This window comes from Onthophagus taurus, chromosome 6 (assembly GCF_036711975.1).
Source record: "Onthophagus taurus isolate NC chromosome 6, IU_Otau_3.0, whole genome shotgun sequence".
Taxonomy (NCBI): domain Eukaryota; kingdom Metazoa; phylum Arthropoda; class Insecta; order Coleoptera; family Scarabaeidae; genus Onthophagus; species Onthophagus taurus.
The window spans coordinates 18,642,783-18,663,882 of record NC_091971.1 but is presented as its reverse complement, the minus strand read 5'-3'; the positions used below and the strand labels follow the sequence as shown (position 1 = coordinate 18,663,882).

At 31.9% G+C, this 21,100-nt stretch overlaps 2 protein-coding genes across 2 annotated transcripts in view; both read left to right on the top strand.

Moving 5' to 3' along the window:
- Window positions 1-15,498: 15,498 nt before the first annotated feature.
- LOC111416810 (ATP-binding cassette sub-family C member 4-like) overlaps window positions 15,499-21,100 on the top strand; it is a 58,651-nt gene continuing 53,049 nt past the window's right edge. Inside the window, exon 1 of the mRNA XM_023048916.2 lies at window positions 15,499-15,763. The gene's annotated coding sequence lies outside the window, so the exon portion shown is untranslated. The remainder of the gene's footprint in view (window positions 15,764-21,100) is intronic.
- LOC139429988 (uncharacterized) lies at window positions 17,864-18,916 on the top strand. The gene has a single exon (XM_071196517.1). It carries the CDS (start codon window positions 17,864-17,866, stop codon window positions 18,914-18,916), a length of 1,053 nt encoding a protein of 350 aa, XP_071052618.1.

Below are 21,100 nucleotides of genomic sequence, written 5' to 3'. Positions count from 1 at the left end.
CGTATTGTTATGGATGCTTTATTGTAGCTATCCACAAACTGCCTTTCTTTTCGCGGGTCCCACGAAACTCCTAGCGATCTCATCACACAATGTCCTCAGCCTAGTCAAGGTAACTTCTTGAACTTAATTTCCCTGCAGAATGAAATGATTAACATAACGGCAAAAACAGTTAGAAATAGCATTTTAAATGACATCAAAGAAGCCAAATACTACACGATAATGTTCGACTGTACTAATTCGATATGTAAAAAGAACTGGTGATGTGTGTAAAATAAAAGAAAGTTTCATTGATTTCATAGAAATTGCTGGAAAGACAGGAGAGGACATTTGTCAACGGATTTTAGAAAAATTGGCACTTGATGATTTAGATATTGGACAATGTCGTGGCCAATCTTATGATAATTGGTCCAATTTGGCCGGCATCCATAAAGGAGTACAAGCCAGAATTGCACAAAGGAATGAGTTGGCCGAGTTCGTACCGTGCTTGGCTCACTCCTTAAATCTTGTAGGTGTTCATTCTGCCTCATCATGCCAGGAAGCTATTAACCAATTTGGACTGATTCAAAAAGTATATTGCTTTTTTGTTGGCTCCACTACTAGGTGGAACATTATGAAAAAAGAAGTAGTCAGACGAGATGGTTGACGAAGCATGTTGCTGTGAATGCTCTATTAAATAATTTGCCAGATATAGCGGAAGCCTTACAAGAAGTTAAGCAAACTTCTCATGGTCCAGAAGCTAAGTACGTGGCAGGTCATCTCTTAACTGCTATAAAGGATTTTAAATTTATTCTTAATTTAACTATTTGGGCGAATATTCTCCGTGAAATCTATCGAGTGAATATAGAAATTCAGAAAGAACATATTATCCTTGCCCGTTCCGTCGCACTAATGGATGGTCTGCTCAAAACTTTGCAAAAAATGAGACAAAATCCAATGGAATATTGGATAAAAGAGGCTGGAGAAGTTGCTGAAAAAAGTCTAATTCCGAAACGTAAAAAACATTTCGATGAGATGTGTGAAGACGAATTACAAACACTCCAAGCTGTTCAACTATTTTCTAAAGAAATAATGATGGTATTTGATCGAATCATATCAGAAATTAAAAAGAGGTTTGATTGTGCTACCATCAGTGATGGGCGCTGGGTAAATACCCGGCGGGTAGGTATTTATAAAATGGGTATTTATCTGGGTATTTACCCCAGCCTAGGGTAAATACCCAAACAGTACATATAAAAGTGATACAAGTAAAAATATAACAGATTCGGACAAAAATGTAGAGGAAGATGATGAAATGGGCGTCATCAAATCAGGTAACCACTGCTCATTCTTCATTCTTGCGACGATGATCCAGTTCCACTTGAGCTTTGCCACAATGTTGACCGCACCATTTACGCCAGTTCTTCTTCATAGGTCCTCATTTCGTATGTGGTCCCTCAGGGTTACACCCAGCATCGACCTCTCCATCTTTCTTTGCGTTACTTTGAGCCTCCTGGTAATGGCCACCGTTAATGTTAAAGTTTCGGAACCGTATGTTATAACCAAAGGAGGAACCACGCATTGATTGAAAGCCTTTTTTTTTAATATACAGGAATATCGCCCATGAAGCTGTTTCTAAGTTTCCTATAGGCTGCTCATGCGAGTATCATCCTTCTGTTTAGTTCGCTTGTTTGATTAGTATCTCTCGATACACGAACCTCATGGCCAAGATATACGGCTGCGATGCGAACCAACTGAGATGAGTACTTTAAAAACAATAGTGGAAAAGACAAGAAGAGATAGCGTTAGGAACAAAATTGTAAGAGAATTTTGTGGATTCGGATATGTCATGAGATTTGCTAGTGGAAAAATAAAAAAATTTAATGAATACTTCCAAAAAATGGAAGAAACCTGGCTGCTTAAGACAGCAAGAGACCAAAGATTAGCTAGAAAGAGATCCCGGGAGACCAGAAAGTTAGATTTCCAGCTCTAATGAAACACCATGAATGATGCGTAAAAACAGGTTACAACCTGAATAAAAGAAGAGGAATAATAAGATCTTAAACGAACTACTTAATTTTCAGTTGGAAATCAACAAGCTCATGGATCTTGGAATCTTGGATTTGATGGAAGTGCAATATGACTAGAAAAGAATCAAACAACAAGAATTAATAAAGCACGAAAATTGATTTTAGTCATTAATATTAGACTTATACTCAATTCAGGACATTCAAAGTTGTTTTTCAAGCATTAAGGAAATCGTTAAATATTTTCGAAGAGTATTACGTAAACGAGAATGGTCGGTAGTGATAATATAAACTTTCCCGAAATACATGTACACTTTAAAACTAATAACGCCAGGAATGTGTATAAATTTGTTAAACAGTTAAGACAAAGGCACAAATCGCACACAGCTCTATGCTGAGATGGAACAGAAAAAATAATATGTGATAGTGAAATGAATGACATTTGGAAAAATTATTTCCAAAACCTATTAAGCATAGATTGATTTGGAAATAGACAGCAGTTCGTCACACCAAAAAAAGGATAGTGTCATGGAACCTATATCAATCAGTGAGGTTCAAAACGCAATCACTGCGTCAAAACATGGAAAGGCATCAGGGAGTAATGACACCAATATTGATGTTAGAGCTTGGAACAAGATTTCAGTCCTAAATTTTGTTGATATTTAGCCAGACTCTTGCACACGCCTCCTGTATACGTTTAGCATCAGTTTCATCTCTCCAAGACTATCCGAAATAAGGACTATATCGTCCGCGTAGCGCAAATTACTTAGGTATTGCCATCAATGTTTATACCTTTTTGGGTCCATTCCCGTTGTTTAAATGCGCACTCTCCAGGACTGTGATGAACAATTTGGGTTCAACATTATATCGCCTTGTCTTGCCCCATTCGGTTAGTACTTTCATGCAATTTTACCGTCATTGTAGCATTCTTGTAAATGTTATAAATAAGTGTGGTGTATCGATAATGGACTCTGCATTCTTGAAGTACTTGCTAAACTGCCATCAACTTAATTTAAATCAAATTTTATAAATACCTCTAAATACCCATCTTGGGTAAATACCCCCGGGTACATATCCAGGGAATTTTCCCTTGGAAATAAATACCCGGGTATTTAACAACACTGGCTACCATGCTGAATTTGAATGTTGCCTTTCTTAATGGTACTAATATTTTGAAAATGTCAATTGAAGAACTGCAAAAGTATGGAGCAGATCTGCAGAGCAGAGCAAGCTCCGCTTTTATTTGGTGATATAGAAAAGGCTAATTAAAGGTTATTGCAACAAATCTATGTGCATAATTTTCAGGATGCTTTTCCTAATATTTGTATTGCCCTGCAAATTTACTGTACGCTTCCTACTACATCCGCAAGCTGTGAGCGAAGTTTTAGCAAACTAAAACTAATTCAAAATTATTTGCGATCTTCTATGTGTCAGGAACGCTTATCGAGTCTTGCAATCTTAGCTATATAGATTTATTTGCTGAACAAAAAGCTCGAAGAGTAAAATTGTAATTTCAATTCACAAATGCTATAATATATTTGATATTTATTTTTATTATACATATTTTTATTTTAAATCCTATCCTGTGCTGTGTATAAAATATATTATATCCTACACGTTCATGTCTATATATCTGTAAATAAATAGACTTAACACAGAAAGAACAGCGATGCATTATTGCCAGAAGGCCTATGTAGGCTATGTCCAAACGTCAATCAATTAGTGGACATCTGATAGCTAAAATTATATAGATGATAAAGGTAAAAATAAATATAAGTGGGCGGGGGAAGATCAGGGGGTTCAAATAACTGCTCAGGAGCATCTGCAAGATCAAGGAGCATCTCGCAGTAAGAGAGGTTATGAAGAGCTAATAGACGAAGGAGAACTGATAGAAGGATGTGTGTCCTCGACTCTGAAATAACAAAAATAAAATATAAACAATTATCCCCAATGTTGATTTACAAACAGTAGATATCATGGCATACGTAGCTGCCGTATTTCTTACTTAAAATAAACACAGAAAGGACGTCAGTAAGGCTCCAAAACAAGGTAATACAGCTAATTAAGAATTTAGCAAGAATTTCTAGTAAATAGAATGAAATTTACGTGGAAAGTCTGAGAAATATTCCAACTAATGAATAATGAGATGGATGAATACCAGATAAACTACCTAACCAGCGCAAAGTAAGTGTAAACATAGTAATGCTGGGTACGAAGAAGTCATGATATGGCTAAAATCCAATACAAAGTTTAAGGAATTAAACATTAAGTATTTTTCTGTAGACAAACTGATAGAAGTTGGTAGTATCCTCCTTATTGAAGTAAATCCGATAGTTATTTCGATCTATGGTCAGCCCCAAGGGAGGTTAAACGAATTTCGTAAGGTACTCTGTGATGTCCTAACCTACATTATTACCAGTTATGGACAACACCGTATAGTGGTATCTGGGGATTTGAATGTCGATTTTATTTCTGACAATTCTGGGAAACATGCAATATGTACAGATATGCTTTCGTTTGATTTAAATTATGTTTTCACAGAACCTACTAGAATTACGGAATCAACAAGTAGATGTATTGATCAATTTTTTATTAATTCTCTCATAACGAATACAGAAACAACTCAATCGCATCTATCAGGTCATTTGGCCCAAATATTCACTCTGCTGGATGTATCTGAAACTAAGAAAAAACAATTTATTGCTATAAGAAAAATTAATGCAGCTAATATTTACAAATTCTTGGAGGGCGTACATTGGTGTGAAATGGCATTGAGATTCTCCAGACGGTCCTTTCCCTATCAAATAAGAAAACCCCTGACATATACGACATGACGTGTTAGCTATACCCATTACCAATATGGTGAATTGTTGCTTTACAAACGGCATATTTCCTGATAAACTTAAAGTGGCCAAAGTGGTCCTTGTTTTCAAATCGGATAGCCCAGATGATTATAAAAACTATAGACCTCTTTCTATACTTCCTGTTTTTTCAAAAATCATTGAATCTCTATTAAAAAACAAGATTTATTGAGTATATGGAAAATAACAAATCATTTAATGACGCTCAGCACTTCAGCTCTAACTAGCTTGGTTGATGCTATGGCACGTTCGTTTGACGAGAAGGAGGATGTTCAATTATTATGTTGTGACTTGTCAAATTCTTTTGGTTGCGTCAACACATGAAATTCTGTTGAATAAACTAGAACATTATAGTATAAGAGTAGTGTAGAGTGGAAAGGTCGAACTTCGGATGTTACTAATATTATATCTGGTGTCCCACAAGGATCAATTCTGGGCCCAATGCTCTTTATTATTTACTTAAATGATCTTCCTATTAACATCTCAGCTGATGGCATTTATATACATATATGTTGATGATACATCTTTTATGCTAACGTCGAAAGATAGAGTTGAACTTGAAAATAAGCCAGAAGTTGTTATAGCCGAAGCTGCGGAATGGTTTGGGACCAACAGTTTGAAACTTAATGTCGAAAAGACGCAAAAACTACTATTAACAACTAAAATTGAGGGACGGGAGCAAGAACCTATTAAATTCCTGGGGATATATGTTATGTCAAACCTAACCTGGAACTCTCATGTTGAATATCTTCAAAGATGCCTGGCTGTAGCAATATTTACGGTCAGACGCATCTATCATATTTACTTACAACATAGTCTGATGCCACCTCAGATCCTGAAAAATGCCAATGACGTTGTCAAACACTTATCAGATAAGTATGAACTAAAAACCTGCAATAATACGGTATGTGTTGCCAGTAGAACTTCTATACTTAAGAAAACAGAGATAGCAATAAATATAGAAACAATAAATAGAAGAAAAATAGAATAGAATCACAAATAACCTAACATGAATAGAATGAAACATTTTCCACCACTTTGATAGATTATCAAGACAAGCGGAAAAAATGATAAACACAATTCGATAAATTTGACAACTTGGACACTACCGATTTGTCTCATGACTAATATTTATACAATTATATCAAAATAGCCTGTATATTGTTCATATATAGCAACATAATTATGATGGGCGTATTGTGATCATTTACATCGTTCTGTTTGACCTGATTTCTTATTAGGGGAATCACCCATTTAGTTTGTTGTTCAAAAGGTAAAACTAATAGAAGAAAAATAGAATAGAATCACAAATAACCTAACATGAATAGAATGAAACATTTTCCACCACTTTGATAGATTATCAAGACAAGCGGAAAAAATGATAAACACAATTCGATAAATTTGACAACTTGGACACTACCGATTTGTCTCATGACTAATATTTATACAATTATATCAAAATAGCCTGTATATTGTTCATATATAGCAACATAATTATGATGGGCGTATTGTGATCATTTACATCGTTCTGTTTGACCTGATTTCTTATTAGGGGAATCACCCATTTAGTTTGTTGTTCAATTTATTGTATTAAAAGAAATTGAATAATGTATCAATCCAACCCTAAAAATAATGGATGCAACATATTTTCAAGATTTTACTAAACAAAAATCATTATAAAATTCAATGATTAAAATAGATTATTAGTTTATAGCTAAATATAGTACATGGAATGTGAAGTTCACACACTCATATAAATAGTAAAGCACATTCAAGCACGTTGTACTCGGCGCAAAATAATTACTTGACTATAATTGTGGTATAGTGTAAATGTAGCTCAAATTTATCATGTCGTAAATCACCACTATAGCCATTAGAGCACTGATTAACTAAACTTCTATGTTTATGTAATTATTCTGGACCATTTTTAAGTGCAATAAATAAGTCGGTAACAAATAAATTTGGGTTAACGCGAATTTTGGTAATGTTATCTTGTGATATTAGTAGTTCCACAAGCATAGATGTTACAATCATGGAGATCATACGTAATTAATGGCAAAAGTAAATCTTTACATATTCAAAACTTTGACGGAAACCAGTCAAAACTATTAAGTGTTTGAATTAATGGATTTAAAACTAGGAAATTTCCATCGGAAAATTACTTCAAATGATGAATGTTATATTTATTACAAGTTGTTCCAATATTTTAAGAATTTTGTTTATTTTATAAGTTTGTTTGATACAGAAAATAATTAAATAATTTTCCAAGCAATGGCACTTCACCGTCACATCAAAGGGATTCATCTATTTCATGAAATAATAGAACATTGTCCCAAATAACGATTATTGGCTCATTTATTATATCATCATGTGTCCTTCAAAATTACTATCATCACTTGAATTATTTCCAATTGAATATTAGTAATCATCAATGAGGGCTAAATATTAAACTTTAAAAAAAAATAGAATATTTGCAAAATATCTCAAAAAAAAGATATATAAGTAATAATTAGGTATTTACTTTAAGTTCATTTGATTTTATGTTTTATTTCCTGAACTGTTTATTTTTCAATTCATAAAGTATAAATTCTTATGTAATATAGTAAATTCCTGAAAACTTACTAATCGTCAAAACAACAATTTAACTGTGCTAAGGTAAGAAATAAATCTCACACATGCCGGCATTTTGTTTATGCACTGCTTTCAAACTAATATTTCAAATGGTATTAAAGTTAAACAAACTAGTACGTCACTTCCAAGTGTGTTTAATTCATTAAAATAGAAAATTTTTGCTAAATTACGTCCATCCCATTAATATTTCAGACATCTTAAAGAATGTTATTTTACGTTAATAATCATTATATTTATTTAGATTAATGAAATATGATAGAAGTGCTTCCGACATCATTTTAGATACACTAGAAAAATTTGTTCAATGATTTCATTAGTATCGGAAGATAAACGATGGTCTATTTTAGTACTTTATAACATAGGATTCCAAGAAAAATAGTTGTTTATTGAAACACCTTCGAATGACGCGCCGTCTTAAACGATCGCCCCATTTCGAACTCATTTTTGGCGTCCCAAATCGATATTGGAATACCAAAATAGCAATAATACTAGATATTATTGCATCATCATCTTGCATTAGTTTTCTCGAAATATTAATTTTTGTTAAGTTCAACAATTTTATTTTAGTAAGTAAAGATCTTGCAATATTGATTTTGTAAAGGGATTCTTTGTAGAAGCAGCTCCTAAAAAAGTTAACAGTTTCAACCCATCTAGTATTTGAAAGTAGTTTTAATATCAAACTTGGGCATTCATTTTTATGTATATGCCAACACACTTGAGAAGTAGAAAAAATATCTAAACTTCTTAAACTACAACAACTAGAAATTACTAAAGAAAAATTTGCGACGTCACTTCAACTAAATTTAAAATATTTACAACGAAATATTAACATAAAACGCTTTCGAGTTTATAATCAAAAGCTTGTTTGTCATCGCCTTTTAAGTCAGTCCATAATTTGTAGCCTTTATAATGAGACGTACGTTTTTCAGGACATTTTAAGTTCCTACATAACTGCCTACATATTCGCTGTAGCCTTGGGAAATATTAAATTGATTAGAGTTGTTATTTGATATTTTACAATAAACTGAATTTGAGCATTTATGAACTTTCTTTATTTGTTTAAATTATGTAAAAATCTCCTTTTGTTGAGAACGAACTCTTATTTTTATGTGATCTGGATCTTCTAGCGAAATATCACATTTTTTTTGTAATTAAAGTCTTCAGCTGAATTCCATTCAGGTTCATTTGAAATATCCATTATATTACCTCCATTATATTATTGTCAATGTTAGGTACTTCTTTACAGAGAGATCTTCAGATATGCAACATTTGCTTGTTGAAGAGATAATATCAAAGAATAAATGAACACTACCGATGGAAATGTACTTAGGAATATATGTCCACAGTCGTTTCACTAGAAATACTTATATATGGATGAATGGATTGCAGCTGGGAATACTATTCTGGAAAATGCAGCCGTTTGAAAACAAATTTGCTTAGTTACATGACGTAAGGTGCTTAGGTACGTCGAATGAGGTGATATCAATTGATGTCTCTTACCTCTCAGAACTTGTTTCAGTCTCATTCACGTGTCTTTCAGTGTTAGAGCAACATGGTTGAGATGAAATACGTTTGCAGAATATACCGACATGATCCTTCTGTATGACGAAGCTCGAGATAATGGAAAAGCTGCTCGTCACCATTATCAAGATCGTTATCCATAACGTCCGACTCTATCGCATGCCCTTTTCGCCACAATGACTCAACAACTTCAAGAAAAAAGGGGTACCTTCACCGCCTGCAGAAATGACCGCGTGCAATGATGTTGTTCCCAGCAACATCTGGAATGTTCTGCATGACCAACAACTACATCCATACCACCTCCAAAGGATACATTCACTATTGTCAGCCGATTTTACACCACGCGTTGAGTTCTGTACGTGATATCTACACTGCTGCATCAACGAGCCCCTATTTCCACGGCACATTTCCATGCCATCTCCAGGGATTCCAACACAGATTTGTTATCAAAGTATGGGCAGGTATTATGGATGGTCATGTGATTGGATCGTACATTTTTCCATCCAAGGTAACGGGTTCCATCTACTTGGTCTTTTGGATGTTGTGCCATTTAACGTCCGTCAAGATATGTGGTTTCAGCAGGATGGCCACTTTTCACTTCATATTCTGGAACGCCTGGGCCGACGATTCGAACAAAGATAGATGGCCGAGGTGGTTCAATCGCATGGTTTCCACGATCACCGGATTTGACTTCATTCGACTTTTTCTTCTGGAATCATATGAAGAGTTTGGTTTATGAGACTCCTATAGAGACAGAATAAGATCTGGTAGCACGAGTTTGATCGCTAATGATTTGAATAGTTAAACAAGTTATGTACTGGGTCATGCCTAATAAATCGCGTTAAAAACTGCGCGATTGAAACATTTTCAATTCAAAGTACTCCATTATATAAGCCACCATGTAATCCATAAAGATTTCCAAATGCCAACTGTGAAAGAAGTAATTACCTACCGGAGTTATAAATACGTAACAAGGTTAGAAAACCATTTAAATATTCTCGCCAATAATTTAAGTTACCGACCCACCACAAAAAGGTTGAAGAGATTAGACTCGCTCAACATGCTATCGAGATCTTGGTGTAAAGCGCAAAAGGAAGAGTAGAAAAGGAATAGAAAAATACAACACACATAATAAGTAATACTAGTGACGTAACATTGGGCGTGATCACGTTATGATAGTTCACTCTATTTCATTTTATTTTTCTAACAAATCATTATTTAATTATTTTTGTTAACAAATTGCAGTAGTAAGAAAAAAAAAAACAAATAATTATAATAAATATAATATCGATTTGCTTTTCAACTTCTTTAATATCGTAGAATATCTCAAAAATTTTCATAACAACATGACGTTTACTACACCTTATCTTATTACTTTACATTCTCGTAGAGATAAAATATTTAGCTTTATTTTATAACTTGTAATTTACATAAATCAGATTTGTAAGGTTTTTCGAATTTAATCGTTTTATAATCTAACCTCAATTTCATTAATGATATCCTGTTTTTAATAACAAGGAAAATCTGGGAAGTTTTTTGAATAAATAAACACCATAACTTCTTTATTTCATCATAAACGTTAGTCATTTATGTTCAATAACATTAAAATTGTTTATTAGTTTTACTAGTTGTTATTCAGCGCCGAAGACGCACCGCTAAACCTGAAATATTCTAGACCTAGAACTAGAAACAATCTGGATTAGCCGTCTTAAGAGACGTACGGCTAAACCCGAATGTTTCTAGTTATTAGGTCTAGTGTTAGTTCTACTCTTACTTCAATGAAAATATACAACAATCTACCGCTGAATAACAACTAGAATAACACTAGAAACTAAACTAGTGATAGATAAATATGAAATAAGTATAGATTATGATTTATTGATGCATTAGGAATGTTTTTTATTCATAACGTCTTTCTTCATCAGTTTTAGTACATACATATGTGACAGTTGATTTTATTCAGAAAAATTGTCCAATTTAGACATTTTGTAATTTATACTATATCACTAGAAACTAGTGATAGCTCAATATGAAATAAGTATGGATTATGATTTCTTGATGTATTAGGAATGCTTTTTATTCACAACGCCTTTCTCCATCAGTTTTAGGACTTAGGTTATAGTTGATTTTGTTATGAAAAATCGTCCAATTTTTACATTTTGTGATTTATGCTATATCACTAGAGACTAATGATATTGATAGATAAATATGAAATAAGAATGGATTATAATTTCTTGATGTATTAGGAATATTTTTTATTCATAACGTATCATGAGTTTTAGTACATACATATGTATGTGACAGTTGATTTTATAAAAAAAAATGGTCCAGTTTTTATATTTTGTTATTTATGCTATATCAATAGAAACTACAGGTAGCTAAATATGAAATAAATATGGATTATGATTTATTGATGCATTTGGAATGCTTTTTATTCACAACGTCTTTCTCCATCAATTTTAGGACTTAAGTTATATTTATTATGAAAAATATCATTAGAAACTAGAAATAGCTAAATATGAAATAAGTATGGATTATGATTTCTTGATGCATTAGGAATATTTTTTATTCATAACGTCTTTCTTCATCCGTTTTAGTACATATGTATGTGATAGTTGATTTTATTAAGAAAAATGGTCCAATTTAGACATTTTGTGATTTATGATATATCACTAGAAACTAGTGATAGATAAATATGAAATAAGTATGGATTATGATTAATTGATGCATTAGGAATGTTTTTTATTCACAACCTCTTTCTTCATCAGTTTTAAGAGTTAGGTTATACTTAGTTGATATTGTAATGAAAAATCGTCCAATTTTAACGTTCTGTGATTTATGCAATATCACTAGAAATTGGTGATAGATAAATATGAAATAAGTATGGATTATGATTTATTGATGCATTAGGAATATTATGTGACAGTTGATTTTATAAAGAAAAATCGTCCAATTTTTACATTTTGTGATTATAGCATAAATCACAAAAACACTAGTTTCACTAGAAACTAGTGATAGCTAAATATGAAATAAGTATGGATTATGATTTCTTGAAGCATTAGGAATATTTTTTATTCATAACGTTCATCAGTTTTAGTACATATGTATGCGACAGTCGATTTTATAAAGAAAAATGGTCCAATTTAGACATTTTGTGATTTATGATATATCACTAGAAACTAGTGATAGATAAATATGAAATAAGTATGGATTATGATTTATTGATGCATTAGGAATGTTTTTTATTCGCAACGTCTTTTTCTATCAGTTTTAGCACTTAGGTTATAGTTGATTATGTTATGAAAAATCGTCCAATTTTGACGTTTTGTGATTTATGCCATGTCACTAGAAACTAGTGATAGATATATATGACATAAGTATGGATTATGATTTATTGATGTATTAGGAATGTTTTTTATTCGCAACGTCTTTTTCTATCAGTTTTAGCACTTAGGTTATAGTTGATTATGTTATGAAAAATCGTCCAATTTTGACGTTTTGTAATTTATGCCATATCACTAGAAACTAGTGATAGATATATATGACATAAGTATGGATTATGATTTTTTGATGCATTAGGTACATTTTTTATTAATAACGTCTTTCTGCATCAGTTTTAGTACTTACGATATAGTTGATTTTATTAGGAAAAATCGTCCAATTTAGACGGTTTGTGATTTATGCTATATCACTAGAAACTAGTGATAGATAAATATGAAATAAGTATGGATTATGATTTATTGATGTATTAGGAATGTTTTTTATTCGCAACGTCTTTTTCTATCAGTTTTAGCACTTAGGTTTAGTTGATTATGTTATGAAAAATCGTCCAATTTTGACGTTTTGTGATTTATGCCATATCACTAGAAACTAGTGATAGATATATATGACATAAGTATGCATTATGATTTTTTGATGCATTAGGTACATTTTTTATTAATAACGTCTTTCTGCATCAGTTTTAGTACTTACGATATAGTTGATTTTATTAGGAAAAATCGTCCAATTTAGACGGTTTGTGATTTATGCTATATCACTAGAAACTAGTGATAGCTAAATATAAAATAAGTATGGATTATGATTTCTTGAAGTATTAGGAATATTTTTTATTCATAACGTTCATCAGTTTTAGTACATATATATGTGACAGTCGATTTTATAAAGAAAAATGGTCCAATTTAGATATTTTGTGATTTATGATATATCACTAGAAACTAGTGATAGATAAATATGAAATAAGTATGGATTATGATTTATTGATGCATTAGGAATGTTTTTTAGTCGCAACGTCTTTTTCTATCAGTTTTAGCACTTAGGTTATAGTTAATTATGTTATGAAAAATCGTCCAATTTAGACGGTTTGTGATTTATGCTATATCACTAGAAACTAGAAATAGCTAAATATGAAATAAGTATGGATTATGATTTCTTGATGCATTAGGAATATTTTTTATTCATACCTTTTTTCTTCATCAGTTTTAGTACATATGTGACAGTTGATTTCATTAAGAAAAATGGTCCAATGTAGACATTTTCTGATTTCTGATATATCACAACAATCTAGTGATAGACAAATATGAAATAAGAATCGATTATGATTAATTGATGCATTAGGAATGTTTTTTATTCACAACATCTTTGTCCATCAGTTTTAGGACATAGGTTACAGTTCATTTTGTTATGAAAAATCGTCTAATTCTGACATGTTGTGATTTATGCTATATCACTAGAAATTGGTGATAGCTAAATATGAAATAAGTATTGATTATGATTTCTTGATGCATTAGAAATATTATTTATTCATAACGTCTTCCTTCATTAGTTTTAGTACATATGTATATGTGACAGTTGATTTTATTAAGAAAAATGGTCCAATTTAGACATTTTGTGATTTATGATATATCACTAAAAACTAGTGTTAGATAAATTTGAATATAAGTACGGATTATGATTTCTTGATGCATTAGGAATATTATTTATTCATAACGTCTTCCTTCATTAGTGTTAGTACATATGTGACAGTTGATTTTATTAAGAAAAATGGTCAAATTTGGACATTTTGTGATTTATGATATATCACTTGAAACTAGTGTTAGATAAATATGAAATAAGTATGGATTATGATTTCTTGATGCATTGGGAATATCTTTTATTCATAACGTCTTTTTCTATCAGTTTTAGTACTTACGTTATACTTGATTTTATTAAGAAAAATCGTCCAATTTTGATGTGGCTGAAGTTAGCTTCACATTTAAATCCACAACAGATTCAGTTTTATAAAATTACCGTTGACCAACCAAGTAGTGAACGTGAATTTTAATTATTATTTTTCTCAAACTCCACGGAGTTTCGCCCCTTGCGACTAGTCTAGATAATTCGAACAGGTCCTCTAGTATGCAACCTACCTATGGGCATCCCCAGATTTACCGTAGGGACGGCGTGGTGAATTTTTTAAGCAGACTCATTTTTACCACTAAACTAACTGGGCTAGATAAATCTGAAGCTAACTTCAGCCTGGTCCAACTTAAACATTTTGTGATTTATTCTATATCACTACAAACTGACGATAGGTAAATATAAAATAAGTATGGATTATGATTTCTTGATGCATTAGGAATATTTTTTATTCTTAAGTTAGAAGATCTAACGTTGAATAGCAACTACAATTAGATCTAACACTACCATTAGAACTAACACTAGACCTAGAACTAGAGTTAGTTCCATTTTTAATTCTATAAAACTATACAACAGTTTAACGCTGAATAACAAATAAAACTAAAACTACCGTCCTTTATTTATACATCGTATAGACATTTAAGGGAATACCCTGAGTTTATCTATGAACATGGAATAAAGCAGCGTTTTACAAAATTGCAGTATGTAATAAGAAGTAAAAACAAATAATTATAATAAATATACATATTCTCTTTTTTATCGATTTGCTTTTCAACTTCTTTAATATCGTGGAATATCTCAAAAATTTTCATAACAACATGACGTTTACTACACCTTATCTTTTTACTTTACGTTCTAGTAGAGATAACATATTTAGCTTTATTTTATAACTTGTAATTTACATAAATCAGATTTTTAAGGTTTTTCGAATTTAATCGTTTTTTAATTTAACCTCAATTTCATTATCAATATCCTGTTTTCAATATTAAAGGAAATCTGGAAGATTTTCTGAATAAATAAACATAATAACTCCTTTATTTCATCATAAACGTTAGTCATTTATGTGCAATAACATAAAAATCGTTTATTAGTTTTGTTTAAAAACAAAATTTTTTGAATTTGTTAAAATTGAAGCTCTTAACATTTTTTATAATAATTTCGTGAAATCGAAGAATTCTGGGCAATGCGAATAACAGAGAGAAGGAGAGAGAGTGACAAAGAACTTCTTTTCCATCATAAGAAAACTAAACGTCTTCGAGTTGAACAAATCGACAACGTCAGAACCGCGTGTTAGTTGGAAATCTGCACTCTCCTGGTGGAGCAGGAGCAGCAGACACAGTACAGCAGTAGATTTCAGCCGGTCGTGGCGATCGGACGCGTTTTAAAAATTGCCCGCAAGTAGTTCTGGTTGTACTCTATACATATTTATTAATTTACGTGTGTGTGAATGTTACTTGACATTTTGTGCTGCTCTGTGTTATTAAAAAAATGATTAAGTTTTACGTGCTGACAAGTTTTTTTAAATAATATCTTTAGTTTTTTTGTTACATTTTTATCCTTCAAAACAAGCAGGTAAAAATAATTTTATTTTATTTTTTTGGGGATTTTTGTGAATCCATTTTATATTTCTTGGAATGATACAAGTTGTTTAAAATTCAAGGACTACACATCATTTTTTTATTTAAATTTAGAAGGTGCGATTTTTTTAAGACATAATTTAAAAGAAAAAAATTTGTACGATTTTAATTAATTAAATTGCAAAACAATGCCCAGAATAAATTCGAAACCACAGATATCTTTTGATATCATCAAGGAAAAATAACCGCAAAATTGCGTTTCGAAATAAAAAATTAATCGGATGCTGCGATTCAAGTTCCGTTTAAAGTTCAAGGCTTAAATTATAATCTGCAACATTTTCATTCATAAAAATAATAGAATGAAATCGGGGATGAAACGATGAGAAAAATCAATAAAAGAAAACTTCTCTTTCTCACTCTATTTCCCAAGAATAAATTTCTCTCGTTTCTATCGTATTTGGAGATGCGTAAAAAGATGGGAAATAATTCTGACGTGTCGCAGGAACGTTTTTATTTTCCAATTTAAATTGAAACGACGCGTTTCGAGTCACGCTCTTTCCTTTACGTTAATTTGCTCAACGAAGCCTCGTTAAAGACTCGATTATTGTCGCACGCCCATAAAACTACGCTATACATATGAATTAGACTTTCTTCTCCTTCTTCTTTTATTACCAATCAGGACATTTTATTAGTGACAAACTTTTTTTTAATGACCCATTAAAAAAATCAATGAAACTGTTTACAAAATAAAATAGAAATACTTGTTTAAAATATATTAAGTATAATTAAACAATAATCATTTCATAATTTTAAGAAATAAAATCTGCAATTTTTTCTAATTAAACCATTTGTAAATAATGTAATCAACTAAAGCTAACAAGTTGAAGATATTACGTTTAGTTATTATGTACATTCGCTGTTTAAACATCCTTAAACAAAAGTTAACTACAAAAAACCGGGAGTGTTCGTTATATGAACAATTTTTAATTTGCACTCTTTAAATTTAATAAAAATATACAACAAGCGCTTAATAACAACTAAAACTATAGCCAACACTAGCACTAGAACTAACACTAGACCTAGAAATCTGGGTCTAGTGTTGGTTCCACTTTTAATTCTATAAAAGTATACAACAATCTAACGCTGAATAACAAATAAAACTAGAACTAACACTAGACCTACACCTAGAGTTAGTTTTATTTTTAATTCTATAAAAATATAGACGCACAGCTAAACTCGAATGTTTCTAGTTCTAGGTCTAGTGTCAGTTCTAGTTTTATATCATTAGAACTAACACTAGATGTAGAACTAGAACTTACGGCTAAACCCGATTGATTCTAGTTCTACATCTAGAGTTAGTTCCACTTTTAATTCTATAAAAATAGACAAAACTCTAACGCTAAACATCAACTAAAACAAGAACTAACACTAAACCTAGAACTAGAAACGTTCGTGTTTAGCAGTACATCTCTTAAGACGGCTAAACCCGAATGTTTCTAGTTCTAGGTCTAGTGTTAGTTCTAGTTTTATATCATTAAAACTAACATTAGACCTGAAACTAGAATCATTTGGGTTTAGCCGTCTTAAGAGACTTACGGCTAAACCCGAATGATTCTAGTTCTAAATCTACGGTTAGTTCCAGTTTTAGTTCTATAAGACGGCTAAATCGGAATGTTTCTAGTTCTGGGTCTAGTGTTAGTTCTAGTTTTATATCATTAAAACTAACACTAGACCTAGAACTATACCTTTTCAAGCTCAAATTGACACTAATCAGAATTAAAATGACATTAGTCAAAATCAAATTGGCAATGTCAATTTCAAATTGGCATTAGTCAAAATCAAATTGACAATAATCAAAATTAAAATGGCATTAGTCAATATCAAATTGGCATTAATCAACAAATTTAGCACTAAAAGCAAATTGGCATTAAACAAAATCAAAATGACATTAGTCCATATCATATTGGCACCAAACAATATCAAGATGGCATGAAAAATAAATGTATAAATCGGTGTCAAACAATTGTTAACTTATCGGTTATTGTCAAGTTTATGGTAATTTATTGCGAGATTTCAACTATTATATTCACACGAGATGCCTTATTTAAAGAAAAATGCTGTTGCAAATCTGAGGACACAGATTTGCGCTTTGTATAATGCCAATGGTGACTTGCGTAATCTTGCAAACGTACTACAGGTGCCAAAAAGAACCGCGTATCGATGGGTTAACAACCAAGAACAACCGGAAAAGCAGCGAGGAGGTAAACGTAGAGCTAAAATAACTGATGAGCACCGTCAATTCATGGAACGTTCAGTCGAAGAAAATCCTAAAATTACTCTTAAAGGACTGAGTGAAAAAATCCGTGAAGATTTTGCACTCAATGTCTCCAACGAATGCGTTCGACAGCATCTCAATGGATTGATGTTTACTTTGAAGACTGCTCGTAGAGAACCAGAGAACGCGAATAGTATTCAAACGAAAACAAGCAAGAGTATTTATGTAGAAAATTTATTGGATCTTCAAGCACAAAATATACCTATCATATACATGGACGAGACAAACTTTAATTTGCTCATATCGCGGACTCAGGGTCGTTCAAAAAAAGAGACTCGCTGCACAACAGTGTCTGCAGGTTGCAGAGGGTCGAATATTCACCTAATAGGATGCATTGGAAACATGGGGCTAATTCATTCCGAACTACGTCGGGGCTCTTTCAAGAAGCCGGAAGCAAATGAATTTGTAAGGCAATGCCTAAGAAGAGCGCAAGGCCTTTACCAAACTGGAGTTGCATTAGTTATTGATAATGCTCCATGCCACTCTACTATTGAAGAAGTTTTTGCAGAAAACGAAATTGGACACCACACACTTTTACGACTAAGTCCGTACAGCCCTATGTTTAATCCTATTGAACAAGCGTGGTCTGCATTAAAAGAAGGAGTAAAAGCAGATATGGCTGTACAGCTAAATAACATCTTGGCTAGTGCTGACCGGGATCATCTGACTCAAATAGAATATCGAATGCAGAAATTAGAGAACACCGTTCATAATAATATGGACAAGATTACTGTTGCCAATTGCGCAATGTTTATTGCCCACATCCAACGATTTATCCCTTCTGCATTGAATATGCAAGATATAAATTTTTAAGAGTGTTATTTAAAACATAACGTTACCTACTTTCTTAAGTAATATAATTGTTATCTACTGTGTTTTATTTAATGCTGATATATAATTTTATTTCCATGTCAATTTAAAATTCATAAGTGCCAATATGATATGGACTAATGTCATTTTGATTTTGTTTAATGCCGATTTGCTTTTGATTAGTGCTAAATTTGTTGATTAATGCCAATATGATATTGCTTATTGCCAATTTGATATTGACTAATGCCATTTTAATTTTGATTATTGTCAATTTGATTTTGACTAATGCCAATTTGAAATTGACATTGCCAATATGATTTTGACTAATGTCATTTTGATTCTGATTAGTGCCAATTTGTGCTTGAAAAGGTATAGAATCATTTGGGTTTAGCTGTCTTAAGAGACTTACGGCTAAACCCGAATGATTCTAGTTCTAAATCTAGAGTTAGTTCCAGTTTTAGTTCTATAAGACGGCTAAACCGGAATGTTTCTAGTTCTGGGCCTAGCGTTAGTTCTAGTTTTATATTATTAAGACTATCACTAGACCTAGAACTAGAATCATTTGGGTTTAGTTGTCTTAAGAGACTTACGGCTAAACCCGAATGATTCTAGTTCTAAATCTAGAGTTAGTTCCAGTTTTAGTTCTATAAGAAGGCTAAACCGGAATGTTTCTCGTTCTGGGTCTAGTGTTAGTTCCACTTTTAATTCTATAAAAATATAGACGCAGCGCTAAGCCCGAATGTTTCTAGTTCTAGAGCTAGAGTTAGTTCCAGAGTTAGATCCAGCTTTAGTTCTGTGTTGGTTATTGCAGCATGCTATCTCAATTTGTTGTTGAGATACGTTTCTATACATATCTTGTTTTAAAATACAAAAAAATGCAACGTTGAGGTTAAAATCTCATAACGATGTGGTTTATGAAAAGTGTTAAATTAATTATGGCACACTAAAACTGTATTCAATTTGCTTTCCAACGCTGTTTACTTCGACGTGATATCTCACTGCATTCTTGAGATAAGTCCTCCAAATTTGTATTTAGAATATAACTAAGAATGCAGAATTTCAAAACTTATAACAAACTGGTTTATGCAAACCTACTTAATCTGCTACATACCTGCTACAACCGTTCAAACATTCTACAAGTTTGAAACGCATAAAATTGGATAGTACTGGATTCTTTCCCAGTCAACTGAAAAGGCACTTGAAGCTTTGTGTTATCGCTACTCATTGCAAGGACCAAGAACAACCATTATTGGTGAAACTTATCAAATGTTGCCTGTTAGAAAACGCTGATACTCTTCTTGGACAAGAAAATTTTCTTGCATACATGAAAATTGAGGTAGTGGAGGCCGTGAAAGAATCCTGACTTTTATCCTGACTGCCAATCTACTGCTGCCAAATATGATTTTGAGAAGATGGATAAGTCACTATTTTGGGTAAAATATCCCAAAGCGTTTTTACAGTTGTAGCAATAAAATTGAAATTTGGAAGTAAACTTAATATTGCTAGTCATCTACGTTGCGCACTTTCTTCTATTCAACCTAGAATTGGAAAACTTGTCAAAACTATGCGAACTCATCCATCTCATTGATTGATTTGGTCATTCTTAACGCATGTGCGTGAAAAAGATATTCTTTTGCAATAATATTATTATACCTATTATAAAATTACAACAAGGTGGGTGTCGTATTATGGTTATAATTTCTGGTGCATTTCTGAAGTGATATTGCCACATTATTGCGATATTTGAATAAAAATGAAATAATAAGAAAGCTGATAAGATATGTCAAAGATTTTTTGGGTCCAAGATACAAAATAAACTTTTTTGATGCTGATTTAACTAACGAAGCAACTCTAAAAAAGGGATATTTTAATTAATAATTGGTAATATTTCCACAAGGATCCTTCAAGAAAGTAATTTTATAGCTACTTTTGTAAGTTATCGATGAAAATTGCAACATCGAAAATTTTATCAAAACTTCAAATATTGTTTTCTCAAAAGCTAAAAGTTTTTTTCAAAACATGTTGGTTCATTGGAAAGAGGACACTTCTACTAACATTTTGGGAAATTTTCATACTCATATTCCAAGAAATGGATTTTATACGAATTTTTAAAACTTAATCGGCGAAAATTACAAATTCGAAAAAATTGTCAATCATTTCAAAAATTTATTTCTCAAAAACTAAAAG

Excerpts from the sequence above, each read along its gene's own strand:
- LOC139429988 (XM_071196517.1), top strand. The coding sequence starts at position 17,864 with ATGCCTTATTTAAAGAAAAATGCTGTTGCAAATCTGAGGACACAGATT.